This window comes from Mustela lutreola, chromosome 1 (genome assembly GCF_030435805.1).
Source record: "Mustela lutreola isolate mMusLut2 chromosome 1, mMusLut2.pri, whole genome shotgun sequence".
Classification (NCBI taxonomy): domain Eukaryota; kingdom Metazoa; phylum Chordata; class Mammalia; order Carnivora; family Mustelidae; genus Mustela; species Mustela lutreola.
Genome location: NC_081290.1, coordinates 148,086,059 through 148,106,366, shown reverse-complemented (window position 1 = coordinate 148,106,366; position 20,308 = coordinate 148,086,059). Strand labels below are relative to the sequence as shown.

At 35.8% G+C, this 20,308-nt stretch overlaps 1 protein-coding gene across 2 annotated transcripts in view; it reads right to left on the bottom strand.

The window, feature by feature from the left end:
* Window positions 1-2,586: 2,586 nt before the first annotated feature.
* Window positions 2,587-20,308, bottom strand: part of ANAPC10 (anaphase promoting complex subunit 10) — a 104,567-nt gene continuing 86,845 nt past the window's right edge. For both annotated transcript variants that reach the window (XM_059176155.1, XM_059176166.1), the window contains exon 5: window positions 2,587-2,953. In XM_059176155.1, coding sequence (XP_059032138.1) covers window positions 2,726-2,953 — 228 coding nt within the window. In that variant the 3' untranslated portion in view covers window positions 2,587-2,725. The remainder of the gene's footprint in view (window positions 2,954-20,308) is intronic.

The following is a 20,308-nucleotide window of genomic DNA, read 5'->3' as shown; positions in this document are numbered from 1 at the left end:
AGCATCCACCTTGCCTCAGGTCATGATCCCAGAGCCCTGGGATCGAGGCACACGTTGGGCTCCCTGTTCAGCAGGGAGTCTGTGTCTCCCTCTACCCCTTCCCTCTGCCTGTGCTCTTGCTCTCTCTCATGCTCTAAGTAAATAAAATCTTTAAAAAAAAAAAAAAAGGAGGAAGGAAAAAATGAAACAAGATGGAATCAGGAAGCAGACAAACCAAAAAAGACTCAATCTCACAAAACAAACTGAGGGCTGCTGGGGGTGGGGTTAGGGATAGGGTAGCTGAGTGATGGACATTGAGGAGGGTACGTGCTATGGTGAGTGCTGTGAAATGTGTAAGCCTGATGAATCACAGACCTGTACCCTTGGGGCAAATAATGTTAATTAAAAAAATTTTTTTTAAATAATTTTAAAAAAGGGACCTGACTAGACATGTTTCCAAAGAAGACATACAGATAACCAACAGAATAGATGCTAGACATCATTAATCACCCAGGAAATGCAAATCAAAACCACAATGAGATATCACTTCATTTCTGTCAGAATGGCTATTATCAAAAAGACAAGAAGTAACTAGTGTTGACAAGAATGTGGAGAAAAGGGAACCCTTATGCATTGTTGGTAGGAATGTAAATTGATACAACCACTGTAGAAAACAATATCAAGAATCCTCAAAAAATTAAAAATGGAACTAACATGGGGTGCCTGGGTGGCTCAGTCTGTTAAGCATCTGCCTTCTGCTCAGATCATAATCTTGGGGTCCTGGGATTGGGCCCCGTATCAGGCTTCTTACTCAGTGGGGACTCTGTTTCTCCCTGTCCTTCTGTCCCTACCCCACACTCATGCTCTCTCTCTCACTCTCTATATCAAATAAATAGATAAAATCTTTACCAAAAAAAAAAAAAAAAAAAAAAAAAAAAAAAAAAGAAGAAGAACTACCATATGATCCAGCAATTTCACTACTGGGTATTTACTCGAAGAAAAGAAAAATATTAAATTCAAAAAGATATATACATCTCTATGTTTTAAAGCAGACTTATTAACAATAGCCAAGATATGGAAGCATTCCAAGTGTGCATCAGCAGATGAATAAAGAAGATGTGCTATATAAATACACAGGAATGTTACTCAGCCATAAAAAAGAATGAGATCTTGCCATTCACAATATGTAGGGACCTAGAGAGTATTATGCTAAGTGAAGTAAGTCAAACAGAGAAAGACAAAGACCATCTGATTTCCACTTACAGGTGTAGTCTACAAAACAAAACAAAACTCTTAAATTCAGAGAACAAACTGGTGGTTGCCAGAGGGGAGGGGATTAGGGGGATGGGTGAAATAGGTAAAAGGGATTAAGAGATCCAGACTTTCAGATATAAAATAAGTCCTGGAGATAAAAAGTGCAGCATAGAAAATACAGTCAATAACATTGCAATAACTTTGTATGGTGAGCACTGAGCAACATATAGAATTGTTAAATCACTTTGTTACATACCTGAAACAAATATAACATTGTATGTTAACTATACTTCAATTAAAAGAAGAAGAATGAAAACTTTACTATTAAGACTTCAGTCTGAAGACTTCAGGCTTCAGCAATACAAAAACTACCAAGGTATCTTTCCCAAATAAGAACTAATCTGGACAAGTTCTGTGGCTAAATAACCATCCTCCTAAAAATTAATAGATACAAGGGGGAAAAAACCATAGAGAATCAAATCTACTCATTTTAAAATTTTTTTCTAAGATTTTATTTATTTATTTGAGAGAGAGACAGTGAGAGAGAACATGAGCGAGGAGAAGGTCAGAGAGAGAAGCAGACTCCCCGTGGAGCTGGGAGCCCGATGCGGGACTCGATCCCGGGACTCCGGGATCATGACCTGAGCCAAAGGCAGTCGTCCAACCAACTGAGCCACCCAGGCGTCCCAAATCTACTCATTTTAAACCATGGAAAGAAAACACATTTAAGCCCCTTTAAAATATTTTTGTATACAAAGAACAATCTCATACATTTTAAAAATTTTTATGAGACACATTATCCCTCAAGGAATGCTTTAGTGTCAGACACAAATTTGAATTGAACTGTTCTATAAGCAGCACTAGAACTGGGATAAATAGCAGATGATACTGGCAATCTCTGACCCAGTATCAGGATACAGAGAACCCTGGGATTAAAAGTATTTCATGGAAGTAATTACAACACAATTAACTATGTTCTCCAAATCAGAATGGTTCTCATAAGACACCTAATGCTAAGCCTATTTTGACATTGTTTTTTAAAAGGCCCAGTATTAAAAGAATAAGCTTCCTCTAGAAAGAAAAAAAAAAAAAGAAGAAGAAGAAGAATTTTGGCCTATTAAAGATAGTATTTATTGATAAAACATAGTATTGTTTCCAAACATGAAATAAACCATTACTCTAATGGACGTTCACAATAATCACTTAGTTGGTAAGCTATGTTACCTCTTAAAATTTTCAGTTCAATTGTTTTTCTTTTGATATAATGAAAAATTTAATGATTGGCTTTAAATCCTTTTTTAATAATGTAAAATATGTGAGCTTCATTATATGTTAAAGAAAATAAAAATCATATGACCCAAAATCCATTTATTAAAGTTACAATAAAATACTCTTTAATGCATACAAAACTGCAAAATAAAGATTCCAGATATAATATTTACTGACGAGATAAAACAAAGATATTTTTAATGACTTTTGTTCTGTATTAAGGTCACCTTATTGAACGATACATCATGAAATCGATAGTTGTACATCTAGGAAATTTACCAATGGAGCTCTCTTCCACTGGTGTGTATATTTTAATTTGTCTCATGTGGGTGTCTCTTCCATTTTGATGATTGGCTAGAACTGCAATCTGTATCATGAATGTGCGAGTTGGCTTATGATTATCAGTTAAGGGTACATGAATCCAGCCACTTGGTTCCACCAATTCAAGTTGCTGCCAAGAAAACAGAAGTCAGATTATGTTTTCACCCAATTAAGGATACTATAATAAATGCATTCTAAAGTTGACTTATAATTAACCATTTGCTCATCGAGAGAATGACAATATGATAAAAACCCATTACCACTTATTTGGCACTTTTACATCATGGTCCATTTTTACATTTGCTAATAAGCACTCTGCATGTACCACATTAGGAGACAAAATAAAAATAGATGTATGCAGTCTTAGTGTTTATAGAAACTTGTATAACATACAAGTTTCAAATCAGACACGTATACATGTATACAGCCAATGGAAGACCATGTTGATGTAAGTAGGAAAAGAATCTAACATTATGCTTCAGGTATACTTTATTTCAAGGACCATACCTGAACACACTTAATAATAAATTAGATTCTATAAAAACTATAAGAATATTAACAAAAAACACAACCATTAAAAAAAACCAAAGCTTTGTTTCTTGAACAACAGTAAGTGATTTATCTAGTCTGCATGATACTCTAAATCTAAAACCTAGATTTTTAATAAGAAATGCCAGATAAATTTTTTTAATTCTTAATTTTATTTTAATCAAACAATCCTTTAACAAGGGGAAAAAAATCAAAAGTCAAAAGGTAAACCTAAGTTTCTAAAAGTTCTTCTAAAGTTATGAAATAGTTTTTAAAAGATAAATATTGATTTCTAAATAACCTTAATTGTTGAACACATATAAACTATACACACCACCAAACATCTAGGTTTACCTATCAACACAGCCAAATAGCAGTATCAAAGAATCTAAATCTGGATTCCACGCATTATTCTACAAAACAATTAAGTGAACACCACTGTCTTCCTCTTTTCCTTCCCTTTCTCCCTCTTCTTTTTCTTTCTTTCATTCTTCTTCATTTTTCTCTTCTTCCCCCCACCACCTCCTTCCCTCCTTCTTTCTTCATTCTTACATTCTCTTTTTTATAGAGAAGGGTGGGTTGACAAAAGTAGAGATGTGGACAAGATAAAGAGAAAAGGAATCCTAAAAAGGGTAATTATTTTTAAGACTGAATGATATCTCCTTTTAACTACAGAATGTAAGAATGAATAAATCTTTACTCCTTGTGGTATTTTTAGTCAGTGGTTTTTGTTGTTGTTGTTATTAAATTTGCATTAGCACTAACTTAAATTGGACCAGATATATCTGGTTTCCATCACTAGCCTTTTACTCAACTAGGTAACAAATAGTTATTGAGTACTTAAAATGTTCAAGGTATTTTTCTAAGTATATTTAAGCATACAAAACATGAATAAGGCCTTCTTCCTAACCTTAAAACATGCTCAGAGGTGGACAAACAACCTTCATTTGTTTCAGTCAGTTTGCTCAAGTATAAAATAATTGCAAAAGTTATCCTCCAAGTGTCCCTTCCATCCAAGTTATCATCCAAGCTGTCCCAAATGCCAGCTCTGGCATTTAATGATTCTAAATAAAAGAAAGATATGATAAGCAGAATAATGGAACCTCAAAGATGTCCCTGTCCTTCCCCCAAAACCTGCGGTTACCTTAACTTCCATGGCAAACAGGGCTTTGCAGATGTAATTAAGTTAACAATCCTTAGATAAGATTATCCTGGACTTCCCAGGTGGGCCTAATGTAATCACAAGGCCCCTTATAAAAGGAAGGCAGGAGAGACAAGAGGAGATGTGATGGTGGAAGCACAGGCTGGAGTGATGTGACCATAAGTCAAGAAAAGTAGGCAGCCTCTAGAAATTGGATACGGCAAGGAAGAGTTTCCCTCAAAAAATCCCCGTGAAAGAAGCCAGCTGGCTGACACTTTGATTTTAATTTGTAAGACCCATTTTTGGATTTAATGTCCTCTAGAACTGTAATGTAACAAATCTATGTTGTTTTAAGCTACTACCTGTGTGGTAATTTGTTACAGCAGATAAAGTAAACTATTATAATAGATATTTGTAGTTCAGAGAACTACAGGAGTTCAGAGAAGGAAGAAAGATCTTCTGGGTGAAAGAAGAAACTATTCTCAAGGTAAATGTACTATAATGAACTTCAACAATGAACAAAAAGTAAAACTAAGATTCTAAATTCAACTCCTTAATAACAAAATGCTTTTGACAAATGTAACCATTATTTCTGGTAGACTCAATGTTATTTTCCTAGCATATCTTCAGTGCTCACTGTACTGAAAGTTATACCAAGATTTTGCAGCAGGAGGGAGCTGTCTGGCTGATGCTGGTGTCCCTGAAGGAAGTGCCCCAAGGGGCTGGTATACAGAACTCTTGAGGAATGGGAGCCAAGTGGCTTATGGTGCTGACTTTTCTGACATAGGCTTCACTAAGCTGGTACTGAGTGTTAGAAAAACTGCAAAATGGACTTAGGTGTAGCTATGGGAAAGAAGTGCTGCTGTGAAGAAACACTGCTGAGATAATGGAAAGCAAACAGGACACAAAGACAAGGAAGTAAGTCTCTTTTTCCTCTTCTTGCCATGCAGTCTCTCTCTAGCCCACCTTTTTACCAGAGCTTAACAGATATGCAAGGGCTCTACACACATCAAATCTTTACTGAGCAACTGTTAGGTGCCAAACAATGTTCTAGGTACTGAAAACAAAGAAACAAAAAATACAGTGGCAAATAAGACAGAACAACACCTGAAAAAAATAGGATTTAAACATGACTGTAAGACTTCAAGAAAGAAACTATAATAAAAATACTGGTAGTGAGGAAGAAACAACAACAAAAATAGTCAAAAAGAATAAATCAACATGTTTATAAAATAAAATGTAAATGTCAATAATAATTTCTCAAAAAGAATGCTAATGATAGTAAATAGCAGCAAGCTCTTACCTAGCACTATTATGTGCCAGGTAATGTTCTAAGTCCAATAAGTATATTAATTACTTAATCCTAGCAATGAGGAGGGTAATGTGATTATCCTGATGTCACAAATGAAACAATCGAGACTCAGAAAGATTAAGTAATTTCCGTGAAGTCACACAGCTGGTAAGTGGCAGAGCTGAGATTCAAACAGGTAGCGTGATCCCAGGGACTGTGCTTTTAAAAACATACTGTGTTTTATATTATATAAAGATAATAACTTAGGAGTAATAATTTTATCTGAAATCCCATCTTATACAAATAAAACATGAATTAAATAAAACATGCGTAGGAGAGAATTCCCCACTAACCATACAATTTCCTTTATATCCTACACATAAATAAACATAGACGCATAGGACATGAAGGGAATTATAAAAAGAACAATAACATAATTAAAAACAGAATTTCAATTTCAAAATCTTTAGAGAGGAAAAAGGTAAATAGTATTATATATACTAAAACAAAGTTTTTAAAAAGGACATGGCAGGATGGTATACAGAAAATATAAAATAAGTTCATAAAAGATGTATACATGCATCAAACACTGCCTTTAAAAAAACTCAGGTTCTTGGGGCACCTGGGTGGCTCAGTGGGTTAAAGCCTCTGCCTTCGGCTCAGGTCATGATCCCAGGGTCCTGGGATTGAGCCCCGCATTGGGCTCTTTGCTCAGCAGGGAGCCTGCTTCCTCCTCTCTCTCTGCCTGCTTGTGATGTCAGTCTGTCAAATACATAAATAAACTCTTAAAACAAACAAACAGCCAGGTTCTCGGGGCACCTGGCTGGCGCAGTTGGTGGAGCATGAAACTCCTGATCTCAGGAATGTGAGTTTGAGCTGCATGTTTGGTATGGAGACTACTTAACAATAACCTCTTTTTTAAAAAAAGGGGTTCTCTTGAAGATATTATTACCAGTGAAATGTACCAGTCACAAAGAAACAAATACTGCATGATTCCTCTCGCAAAAGGGACCTAGCTAGTGTAGTCTAACTCAGATACTGAGAGTAGAATGACAGTTGCCAGGGGCTGCAGAGAGAGGGGAATGGAGTGTTAGTGTTTAATGGGTATGGAGTTTCAGTTTGGGAAGATAAAAAAAAAAACTTGTGGAGGTGGATGATGGTGGTGATGGTTGCACAACAATGCACTTAATGCTACAAAACTGTACTTATGAATGATTAAAATAGTAATTTTTTTTTTAATTTTACCACACAAAAACTCCAGCTCAAAAAAAAAACCCCAAATCATGTAGTGATATCGAAAGCCTAAAACACTCCTGATGGGAGTGTAAAATGGTGCCACCACTTTGGAAAATCATTTCACAGCTCCTCAAGTGATTAAACATAGTTACCATATGACCCAGCCACTCTACCTTCGGATATATACCCCAAAGAAATGGAAACATATGTTCACCCAAAAGTATGTACACAAATGTTTACAATAGCATGATTCATAATAGTCAAAAGATGTAAACAACCTAAAAGGCCTGAAGTTGATGAATGGATAAACAAAACAGGATATACCCATACAATGGAATGTAATTTGGCAATAGAAAGAAGTGAAGCACTGATATATGCATAACACAGATGAACCATGAAAATAAGTGAAATAAACTGGTCACAAAGGACTACATTGTATGATTCCATTTATATGAATGCCCAAAGTAAGTACATCCATACAGACAGAAAGTAGATTGACAACTGCTTAGGGGCTAAGTAGTGGCGGGGGGGTGTTGGAAGTGACTACTTACCGCCTTTGGGGTAATAAAAATGTTCTAAAACTGGTGATGGTTGTACAACTCCATGAACGCACTAAAAACCAATGGTTATACATCTTAAATTGATTAGCTGTATAGTATGTAAATTATATATCAAAAAGATATACATATCATCTATAATAGGCAAATCTGTGTTTTAACACAGTGATTAAGAAATATTCTAAATACAAGCAAGTGGTAAAAATATACTTGACAGATGAAATCAAAGAAAAAACAGAGGGGGGCGCCTGGTGGCTCAGTCAGTTAAGTGTCTGACTCTTGATCTCAGCTCAGGTCTTGATCTCAAGGTCTTGAATTCAAGACCCATGTTGGGCTCCACATATTTTAAACAAAACAAAACAAAACCCAAAAGTAAAGCTGTAAATATTAAATCAATTCTTAGGTTTTTCTGGGGAAAAACACGAGGATAGGAAAAGTTAGAATCTGAAAGAGAAAAATGGGGGCAGGAGTACAGCTGATAATTCTAGATAGTGAAATCTAGTATAAAGTGTTATTAAATAAATGGTATGGTACTGCATTTAATTATCAATAGGTGGACCAGTCAGGATGCTTTTGGCTGCAGGGAGCATAAAATCTAACTCAATGACACTTAAACAATGAGGAATTTCAGCATCTCATGCAACAGGAATGTCTGAGTTAACAAGGTCATGGGGTATGTTCATTTAAAATTTCAAGGATGCTCTCTAATTGGTCCTTTCATCTTTTCATTCTTCCAGGTGGATTAGCATTATTCCCAAACTGGCTTCCCTTGTAGTAGTCACTTGATGGCTGTAGCACTCCAGCAGAGGCAGAAAGTAAAATACTACTCACCTCTTGGATCTTTTTTTTTTTTTTAAGAATAAAGCACACCTTCTCAGAAGCTCTTGTTAAATATTCATCCTTCACTTAATCATCAGAAGAGGAATGGGACCACCATGATTGGTTTGGCTCAATTAGTACTCACCCCCTGGGTACGGGGATAGTGACAGTACATGGCCACTTTCTGGAAGGTAGGGAGTTGAATAAAATTGGAGTTCTATCAGAATAAAGGTTAGGGAGAATGTATATTGAGTAGAAAAACTAACAGCCACAGTGAAGAAAAGATGGCTTTCAAAAACTTGTATGGCAACAACTTATTATTTAATAAAAAGTTTAGATTTCAACTTTATACTAAAGTCAAAAGTAAGTTATTAAAGAATTAAGTATCTATACAAGTAGTATTAGGAAAAATATATAAGATCATGTTTATAATCTTCTGGTAGGGTTCACCTTCTAAACCAATGATGAAGGAAGAATATAAATTTAACTACAATGAACATCAAAGACTTCTGTAAGGCTAAAAATAAAGAATAAAAAGTTAGCTGGGAGAAAAACATCTAAATTTCACAACAAAGGAATGATATCTTAGAAATAATTTTGAGGGGTGCTTAGGTAGTTCAGTCATCCAGTGCTTACCAGCACCCAACTCCTGATTTCAGCTCAGGTTATGAGACTTGAGTCCTACACTGGGCTCCATGCTGGGTATGGAAGCTACTTAAGATTCTGTCTCTTTCTCTCCCTCTGTCTCTCCTCCCCAATTCTCTCCCTCTCTTAAAGGAATAGATAAATAATCTTAAGGAAAAAAAAACAACAAAATTGACATACACCATGCACAGTCTATAAACACAAAAAAGGAGAAAGGCAATGGGCCAACAAACAAGGAAATTGTTCAATCTCAATAATTAAATAGATACAAGTTAAATATATAAATAAAACATCTTACACTGTTGGTAGGAATATAAGCTGGTACAGCCACTCTGGAAAATAGTATGGAGGTTTCTCAAGAAGACAGAGCTAAGCTATGACTTAGCAATTGCACTATTGGGTTATTTACCCTGAAGATACACATGTAGTGAAAAGAAGGGACACCTGCACCCCAACATTCATAGCATCAATGTCCACAATAGCCAAACTGTGGAAAGAGCCAAGATGTCCCTCAACAGATGAATAGATAAAGAAAATGTGGCTCATATATAAAATGGAATATTATTCAGCTATCAGAAAGGATGAACACCTACCATTTACACTCAAGTGGATGGAAATGGAGGGTATTATGCTAAGTGAAATAAGTCGATTAGAGAAAGACAATTATCATGGAGTTTCACTTATACGTGGAATATAAGAAATAGCACAGAGGCTCATAGGGAAAGGAGGGAAAACCGAATGAGAAGAAATCTGAGAGGAAGAAGAACCACGAGAAATTCCTGACTCTGGGAAACAAATGGGGGGTTGTGGAAGGGGAGGTGGGTGGAGGGATGGGGTAACTGGGTATTGGGCATTAAAGAGGGAAGGTGATGTAATGAGCATGGGTGTTAGACACAACTGATGAATCACTGAACATTACATCTGAAACTAATGATGTACTATATGTTGGCTTTGAATTTAAGTTAAAAATAATCTATCATATTGGTAAAGATTAAAATAATTAAGAACACCAATTACTGGTGAGGGTAGGGGAAATGTACTCTCATGGAGTTATATGGAAATTAAATAGGTATAACCTTTCTGAAGAGAAATTTGGTAATACCTCTCAAAATTTTAAATATAACTATTCCTTAACAGAGTAACTTCACTTCTGGAACTATAGGGAAAAACTTAATGGCACAAGGATTATATATATATATAATAATATTCATAATTGCAAATAAGTTAAATCACTACCATTTAACTACCCTGGTGACTTATGCTCTTGACTAGTCTCTTCCTACAACGGGTTAGGATTCGCTTTTGCAACCAACAGAGTATGTTACAAGTGACAATGAGAGACTTTGCAGGTATATCATAAAAGGCACTACAGCTTCTCTTGTGCCATTCCTTCTGGGAGAAACAGCTACCATAACATGAATACACTCAAGAAGATCCCAGGAGAGATCCATGTGTAGACAAACCTAGACCCAACCTACCAGCCACATGAGTGAACCACTTTAGAAGTGGATTGATTCTCTAGTCTCGGTCAGCCTAACTGACATAAGATTATGCTGCATGAGAAACTGTTAGAGAGAAATGGCCAGCCAAGATCTTTCCAAATTCCTGAATGGAAATCACGAAAAATACAAATGATTACTATTGTTTAATACCGCTAAGTTTTAGGTTATTTGTTATACAGCACTAGTAAAACAGAGTAGTTAAATAAAAAAATGGTCGATATCCTGGAATATCTTATAGCAACAAGTAAAAATGCTGTATCTCTAAACGTATTTGCAGTTATTTGCAGCTATCTCTGGTTAATTTTAAAAACCAAAGTACTAAATAACTCTTCTATGATCTTACATATTTTTTATACATTATTTCTGTATGGATAGAGAAAAGTCTAAGGATATTCACCAAAATACAAATAGACAATATATATATAATGGTGAGAATACAGACTATTTTCTTTCTTTTTTCAATTTTTTAAAAAAGATTTTATTTATTTGACAGAGAGAGAGCGAGCGAGCGCACAAGGACGGGGAGCGGCAGGCAGAGGGAAAAGGAGAAGCAGAGTCCCTGCTGGAAGGGAGCCCAACATGGGGCTTGATCCCAGGACCATGGGATCATGACCTGAGCTGAAGGCAGTTGCTTAACTGACTGAGCCACCCAGGTACCCCTTACCTATGTTTTTCGTAATAAACATGTATTTATCTTATTTAAAAAGCTATTTTTAATTTGATGGTGGCTGGGGGAGGAAAAATTTTCAGAAAGTTTTAGTACCTGAATTTAGTATCTCATTGGTAGTACTCCTTTCCTCCACTAATAGATTCATCTTTCTTGGTGATTTTTACACCCATAGAGATAATCCATTTAACAATCTGGATTCTCCTTTCCTCAATTTCTTCACTTCCAATAATTTTGATTTCTGCCTTAGTTATGCCTCCACAGTCATATTCTGTACTTGATATCGTGAGCAATGGCTGCAATATAACTGAAATGTTGACTTAAAATATCCCCAGCTCCAGGCTCCTAAGTTACTGCCTTTCTCTAGTGATCTCCATGGCAATAATATTACCCCCAGCAAAATCGCTATACTATTGATTCCACCTACTTTTTTAACTGTCCATTAATCCATTCAATCTTAGTTCCCACTTTATCTCAATGACATCCAATAGCTCATCATAATAATCAATTTCTTTACACACTTAAATTACATGTCCCTCTCTCACTATTTTTTCTTCTTTTTTTTTTTTTTAAAGGAAAATAACAATCCTGGTTAAATTCAACTCTCTGCTTATTCTATTCCTATTGAAGAAAAATAATCAACCGTGCTAACTGGTTCTCACTTTAATTCAAGACGACAAGTGTCCATTCAAGTATCTATTTAGCACCATGCAAAATTCCTACTACATATCCCTTCAGAAAATTTGGTTTCACTGTCTCTGGGATTTTCTCCTCAAATCCTAACACCTCCTCTAATCTTCTCTCTCTGAGCTAATATCTTATTTCATTAAGAAAACAGAGACAATCAGAAAAAAAAATTGCATCTTCCCATCAGCTGTTACACAGTAAAAAGTTTAAAAAAAAAAAAAAAATGCTCCCCGACTTTCCTGAGGCCAGTTCTTCCATTTGCCAAAAGATCCTTTTGCAAAGATTTTCCCAACCAAAGATTCTGCTTCCTAATAAACATTCTCTCTCCAAATCATTTTCTCTTCTCCACTGGATCACTGTCAGCAGCATTTGAACAGGCCATAATATTTGTCATTTTAAAAATTAAAAATAAAACCCTTTCTTAATCCTATGTCTTCCTCCACTTAGCAGAACAATTCTCTGTTCCCTTTTATTGCAAAACTCCTTTAAAAAGTTTATTTGTTTATTTTTTTACCTGCTAGTTATTTTTATCCCCCTCCAACATGAATTTTGTCCCCACCACTGAAACCAATCTTTGACCAGTCTGGTCAAGGTCACCAGGGACCCCCAACTTGCCAAATCAATTTCCGCTCAAAACAGTTCTTTGATAAAGTTTATTATTGAATTCTGGGTTTTATCTAATGATTTTACCTAATGATCCTAACAACAATATCTATTTATATTTAACGTTTTAAGACTTTTAAACTTTACGTAATATTGTAGTTTATATACAGTTTTGTACACAAAATACATAAAATGGTTTACTAAAGATAGTTAAAAGTTCTAAATTACAGAGAAAATAAGCAGTAACTTGGTATAGATAAACTTAAAGATTAATACAGTTAAGACTTACTAATGCAAAGTTAAATACTTGAAGTTATGTGCTTAAAAATACATCTACCTGAGTGAACTTGGAAAGAGATCCTTCCCAAGTCAAGCCTGTGATAAGACCACAACCCTGGTACATCTTAACTACAGCCCTTGAAAGATCCTGGGCAGACGATGCAGCTATGATATGCCTAGATTCCTGATTCAGAGAAACCGTGAGATAATAAGTATATGTGTTTTAACCCACTAATTTTGTGGCAATGTGTTACACAGAAGCAGAAAACTAATACATATGGGCATCAGATGAATAATGAATATTGAAAATTTATATGACTAGTGAAAATTCCACGTTAAAAAATGTCTAGGGTTTTACGAGTTTATAACTAACCCAAATAGATATAACAAACTGAGACAATTCCTAATGTTAATTTGAAATAAATATTTCTTCAACATTTCATTTTGGGGCACCTGGGTGGCTCAGTCCGTTAAGCATCCGACTCTTGGTTTCAGCTCAGGGTCCTGGAATTGAGCCCCATATCGGGCTCTGCGCTCATATAGGGTCTGCTTGTCCCTCTTCCTCCCATCCTGCTCTTTGCCCATGCTCTCTCAAATAAATAAATATTTTCTTAGAGATTTTATTTATTTATTTGACAGAGAGAAAATGAGAGAACACAAGCAAGAGGAGTGACAGCAGGAGAGGGAGAAGCTGATTCCTGACTGAGTAGGGGCCCCAATGCAGGGCTTGATTCCAGGACCCTGGGACCATGACCTGAGCTGAAGGCAGACACTTAACTGACTGAGCCACCCAGGCGTTAAACAAATATATAAATATTTTTTAAAACCACACTTCATTTCATTATTTGACCATGATCTTTAGTTAATTAGTTACTTCTTAAATATGTGTTAGAGGCAACTATAGTAGGTAGGTATTCCACCTAGTGGCAGGATGAGCCATGTAATGGACCACAACATCAGCTCTACTGCCAGCCCAGAGCCTACTAAGTTACCTCTGACCAGGAGCCACCATCTTTCCTTAATACTAGCTGCTATGGTGCAAAGTCTACAATGGTAAAAACTATGTGCTAATACAATCCATTAGAGATTCTCTACGAAGGTATCTCTTGGCCTGGCTCTGGGATCTTCTGCTTCTGATCACCAGTCTAAGTCATTTATTTCCTCTACTCTGGCTACAATTTGTTTTAAGAGCAGATGTACCCCTCCAAGGATACACTGCTTAACTCCACCATAAACAATGCTTACATTTAAAAAAAAAAAAAAGTCATTTATCAATAAAAATCATATGAAATATTAAATACAAATTGTTTATCTGTCCTTTGCTATTGATAATCACATATCCATGGAAAATTAATGAAATAAGGAATAACTACTCGATAGTAATTTTGATAAAGTTGTCCTCTACTCTCCACTCTCACTATCTTTTCCTCCTTCATTAACCACGGCTGTGACTTGATAAAATTCTATAGAATTTCAACAAGAACTGTCAACACACAAAGCAGCAGATTCTGGAATTTTAACCATCCTTTCACTTATGAAGGAATAGACCCAGTTAACAGCAATGATGACCTACTTGTAGAGAAAAAAAAAAGTCTAATATAACCCAAAAGAAACTTCAGAAGTTCCAAATGTGCTAAAAGTAAGAATACCACAAAAGCAGCCTAACAAGAAAGAAAGAATCTGACTGGAAAAGCTCAGTATGTAAAGCAAGCTTTTTGCGCTAGTGAAGACGGCAGCTACGTAAGAAGGTGATTTTGAGGTTAAAACCAGTCACCTTGCTACAGATTGTCAAGACATTCATTTTGTATCCTAAGTCAGAAAAAGTTTCTACACAGACAAATTTACCCCAGAATGAGTTCCTAGAGAGTTAAGCTTAAATTGCTTAATTGGTCTTAAAGTGCCCTGTTTAAAAAGAGAGAGAGAGAGAGAAGAGCTTAATGAAAACAAAAGAACTAGCAGTGTTCTACTAATCTACATAAATAATTCTAAATAAATTTGAAATTAATGTCATTTAAAAGCAGTAATTTCATCAAAAGCCCAAAATGGTAAAGAAATGTTAAGAAGAAACTGCAGAAAATTTCTGGACAACAACAGAACTTGAGAAGCCAAGTTATCCAGACTTAACTAACATTAAAAAGAAAACCAGTAAATATAAATATATGCATATATACATACTAAAATTATGCTTCCATTTTAGTTTATGTTTCAGTTGTAAAGAAAGGCTAGAAGTCTTCTCTAACGAATTATCAAGAAATGATAGCAATAGATAAAAGTATGTAGTATAGTGTCTTTTTGGAGATCAAAAATAAAAGTAGGATAGGGATGGCTGGGTGGCTCAGTCGGTTAAGCATCTGCTTTCAGCTCAGGTCATGATCCTGGGATCCTGGGATCCTGGGTCCCTGAATTGGACTCCTTGCTCAGCAGGGAGCCTGCTTCTCCCTCTGCCTGCTGTTCATCCTGCTTGTGCTCTCTCTCTCTCTGTCACACACACAAATAAATAAAATTTTTAAAAATTTTTTGAAGTTAAAAAATAAAAGCAGGATAACTTTATTACTGTATAATTTTTAAGTTATCCCAGAGGAGTGTTACAATATTTAATAAGTGTCATTATTGCTCAATCCATAGGACACTTTTCAATTTGAAAAGTTTTTTATTTGAAAAGTTTTTTTTATCCTTTCTATATAACTTGTTGCAACCTCCTTGTTGAAATGTTCTCATGGCCTCTGTGATTTCCTCTTCTTCAGATATTCCTACTACCTTTCTCTCTCTCTCTCTTTTTTTTTTTTTTTTTTTTTTTTGGTCTTTGTGGCGATTCCTTGTCTGTTCCTTAACTGTTATATTCCTCATAGCTCAGTCCTAAAGCTAGTCTCACAACAGAGTCCATAATTGTTCAACAAAATCATATCCAGACCTATGACTTCAGATACCTCAAGTGGCTATATGCTGATGACTCAAATTATTCTAATCAATAAATGTAATAGAAAGTATATTTATGGATCCTTATTGATTTTTGCTTCTAATTATATTGACTTCATTTTTATTCTTATTAGGTGGCCGGGTATCATATTACACAGACAGCACTTACAAAATGAGGTCCAGTGTATTCACAGTCTCTGCCTTTCAATCAGACTCATAAAACATCAAAAACTGTCCAACATAATCATATCAAGACCTATGACTTCAGATACCTAAAGTGGCTATACGCTGATGACTCAAAATTTTATAGTTCCTTTTTAAGAGGCAACTTCTGAAGGGATCGGTGAAGGACCTACAGAAAGCAAGGCAAAACAGAAAGATTCCACTATAGAAGCCACATGAGAAAGGTCTGGGCTTTAGAAGTGCCTCTTTTAGATAGAAGAGAATGGCAGTTTGTAGCAGATCAATGTTCCTGCTGAAAATAACTATATAGGTAAAATACAGTCATTATTTTAGAGTTACCAGAGAGCTGCTGAAGCAAAGAGGACTAGAGGAGGCCAGGATCCTGGGGAAGAGAGAACCTGAGAGGTTCCTGTCTCTCTGCACCCATTTCAATCATGGGGGGGGGGGGTATTTATAGATTCTGGGATGAGCAAGATGCTGAGAACTGTGGTTTTGTCCAGGCAGAGAGCTGCTTCTTGAAGTCAGAGAAACATGCAGAGCTATTATTAGTAGTCTTTCAGAAAAGACAAAATAAGAAACTTAAAGAGTTTCAGGCACAGCTGTGATGTAAGGGTATTAAAGAACAGAGGTAGACAGAACCTTACCCAAATTGCAACAAAGCCTCAACTCAACTTGGAGACTGAAAGGAGTAAAGCTGCTCTATCTATCTAGCCCAGGAAAAAGCAAACTCTTTTCTAGAGAGAGAAAATATCAAGAGCAATACTGCCCAGCAGAAAATTAGTGTGGGCCACAAATGTGACCCACATACATAATTTAAAAATTTCTAATAACCACATTTTTAGAAAGTAAAAAGAAATAGGTCAATTTTATATTTAGTATATGCAAAATAATATTTTAGATTGTTATTTAAAAATTAATATAGTTGACTTTGCTAATAGAAGGGAGAAAAATCATAAAATTATATTTCAAATGCAAAAAACATTAGAAAAATTCAATACCCATTTTTAATTTTAAAATTCTTAGCAAATAAGAACAGAATGCAATCTCCTTAATATGAAAAATAGCATCTTTTGAACAAATAACCTACAGCATTCATATACAATGGTGAAACCCTGAAAACTTTTCCGATGAAAATAAACAAAACAAGGGGTACCTGGGTGGCTCAGTGGGTTAAGCTTCTGCCTTTGGCTAGGGTTGTGATCTCAGGGTCCTGAGATCAAGCCCCACATCAGGCTCTCTGCTCAGCAGGGAGCCTGCTTCCCCCTTCTCTGCCCGCCTCTCTGCCTGCTTGTGATCTCTGTCTGTCAAATAAATAAATAAATAAATAAAAATCTTAAAAAAAAAAAAAAAAGAAAGAAAGAAAGAAAAGAAAAGAAACAAAACAAGATTATCACCATTTCTCTCTCTCTCTCTCAGGTGACCCTGAGCCACCCAGGTGCCCCTCACCACTTCTATTTAACACTGTACTGGAGGTGTCAAGCAGGGAAATACTGGAAGGAAAATGGAAGGAAATGAAGGCAAGAGGAGTAGGAGGAAGGAGATAGGATGAAAAGGATAAGTGAAGAAAAAAAATAACATTTGGAAATTATATATGATTGCATATCTAGAAATCCAAAAGAATCTATAAACGATTAGGATTAATAAGAAAATTTAACAAGATCTGGATATAAGGTCAATATAAAGTTGTAACTAAAAGAACATGGAAAGATAGAGTAATAGACCCAATGGAACAGCTTCGAGACTTTAGAAACAGACTTACACATTTACAGTCATTTGATTACTGTTAGAGATGGCACTCTGGTGCAACAGAGGAAAGATGCTCTCTTCAATGATGCTGGCTAATTAGGGCTTCCATTTGAAGGGGTAAAAAACCCATAATAATCTTGATGCTTATATTTTTCACCATAAACAAACATGAGCTCCAGATGGATTTTGATCTAAATGTCAAAGGTAAAATGTCAGAAGGACATTATTTCTTCTTCCAGAAGAACATAACATGTAACCTTAAAGGAGATAAAATTTTCTTAAACAGGACATAAAATGCACTAATCAATAAATATTGATCAGCTATCTTAAAATTAAGATAGCTTTATTGTGTAAGACACAATAAAGAAAGTGCAAAAAACATGCCACAGACTGGGAAATATTATGCCTATATCAGCAAGGGACACCTATCTTGAAAATACATATAAAAGAACCACTACAAATCAAAGAGGTATATACCCAACAGAAATGCATATAGATGTTCAAGAGTATACACTCAAATGTTCACAGAAGCACCAACTGTAATAGCCAGACTATCCAAATATAGACCAACAGTCAAATAGATAAACTGGAATGAAGTCACCAAATGGAATATTCTTAGCCAATGAGAAGAAATAATCTATAACTACTCAACTATATTATATGCATGACTCTCACAAGCATGTTGGATAAAAGAAACCAGACCCAAAAAAGTATAGGCACAGGGTGACTGGCTGGCCTGGTCTGAAGAGCATGCCACTCCTGACCTCACGGTCATGAGTTCAAGCCCCATGTTGGATGTAGAGCTCACTTAAAAAAAAAAAAAAAAAAAAATATATATATATATATATATATATATGTGTGTGTGTGTGTGTGTGTGTGTGTGTGTGTGTATGTAGGCACAATATGATTCCATCTTTATAAAGTAAAACATCACAAAATAAAAACAAAAAAAGATTTAAAAAATGCAGATGAAAGTAATCTATACTGTTAGAAGTCAGAATAGTGATTAGCCTTGAAGGAACATAAGGAAACAAGGAGGGTTTCTGGATTTTTATTTGGCTGCTGGTTATATGGTATGCTCTGTTAGTGTAAATTCAGGGAGTTTTTCACTTATGATATTGGGGTTTACTGTTTCAATATAAAAATTTAAAGTTTAAAAAAAAGACCCAGGCCTTTCTGCTCTGTCATGTTCAGAGCGTCCGTGATGTCTGCAGCAGCTGCATCATGTTCTCACACAACAATGTCCAAAAAGGCTTTCTCCTCTTTTAATTATGAAGGAAAATATTTTCCAGAAGCTATCAGATTTCCCATTGGCCATGTCTGGATCACATGTCTAAGTACTAACTGAAAGGAAAGTGGAAACGGAGAATCAGGCATTTTCTATTTTTACAGTGGAAAGTGATCTCCACTGGCAGAGAAGAAGATGGAGGAATGCTGCATAGGTAATCAACACTATCTGCCACTCAGGATTATTATTAATGGCCTTTTAACTAGTCTTGCCAGAGTCACTTGTTATCCTCCAGTCTAAGATTAGCAGAAGAGTCATTTCATAAAAATTAAAGATGAAAACCTTTCATTAACTTCTTATTTCAGTGAGAATAAATACACAATCCTTAATACAGTTGATAAGGCCCTGCGTGATCTGGTCTCTGCTTACCTCTTCAGCCCTATCCTGAATGGTCTCTCATCTATATTTTAGCCATATAACCTAGAGTAATCCAAAAACAAATTTACACTGTACAGGAAACTGCCTCTGAAAATATTCCAAACATGGAGAGATGACAGATATTAATTGTATGTCATTTAAAATGGGTCAACTGTCATGGATATATACCATCATGGATATCTATGGTTGTATATATGGGAGCAAAAGTTTTTTTAAATTTTTAATGATTAACGATCTGCTTGGAAGACAAGAAAACAAAAGAGATAGAAAATCAGTGGCTCCGGGCACCTGGGTGGCTCAGTGGATTAAAGCCTCCGCCTTCAGCTCAGGTCATGATCCGAGTCCTGGGATCGAGCCCCACATCGGGCTCTCTGCTCAGCAGGGAGCCTGCCTCCCTCTCTCTCTCTGCCTGCCTCTCTGCCTACTTATGATCTCTGTCTGTCAAATAAATAAATAAAATCTTAGGGAAAAAAAGAAAGAAAATCAGTGGCTCAATGCAAGGAGGTATCACAGGCAACAAATGTGAACTCAGAAAGAACAGAGAAAACAGAGAGGAAAAATATGAAAGAAGATAAGCACTTCCAAGAACTAATGGACAAGTAAGTGCCTCCTACTGATGGGATCCACTGAGCACCCAGCACAATAAAGGAAACACACACACACAAACACACACACACACACACACACACACACACGCATGACATAGTAGCATGGAATTTCTGAACATCAAGGGTAAGATCATAAAACCTTCTATAGAGAAAAACTGATCATATGCAAAGCATCAGGAAAGTGGTATTATGTTTCTCGACTTTTACAAACTATGAGGCAATGGAGAATGTGCTTAAAATTCTAATGAAAAATTATTTTCAAACCAGAATTCCATACCCAGCCAAATCATCCCTCAAGGGTGAGATTAAAACAAACTTTTCAGTCATGCAAGGTTTCAACAATTTTACCTCCCATGTGGAGGATACATTCCACCAAAAAAGGAAGTAAATCAAAAAAGATGAAGATCTGGG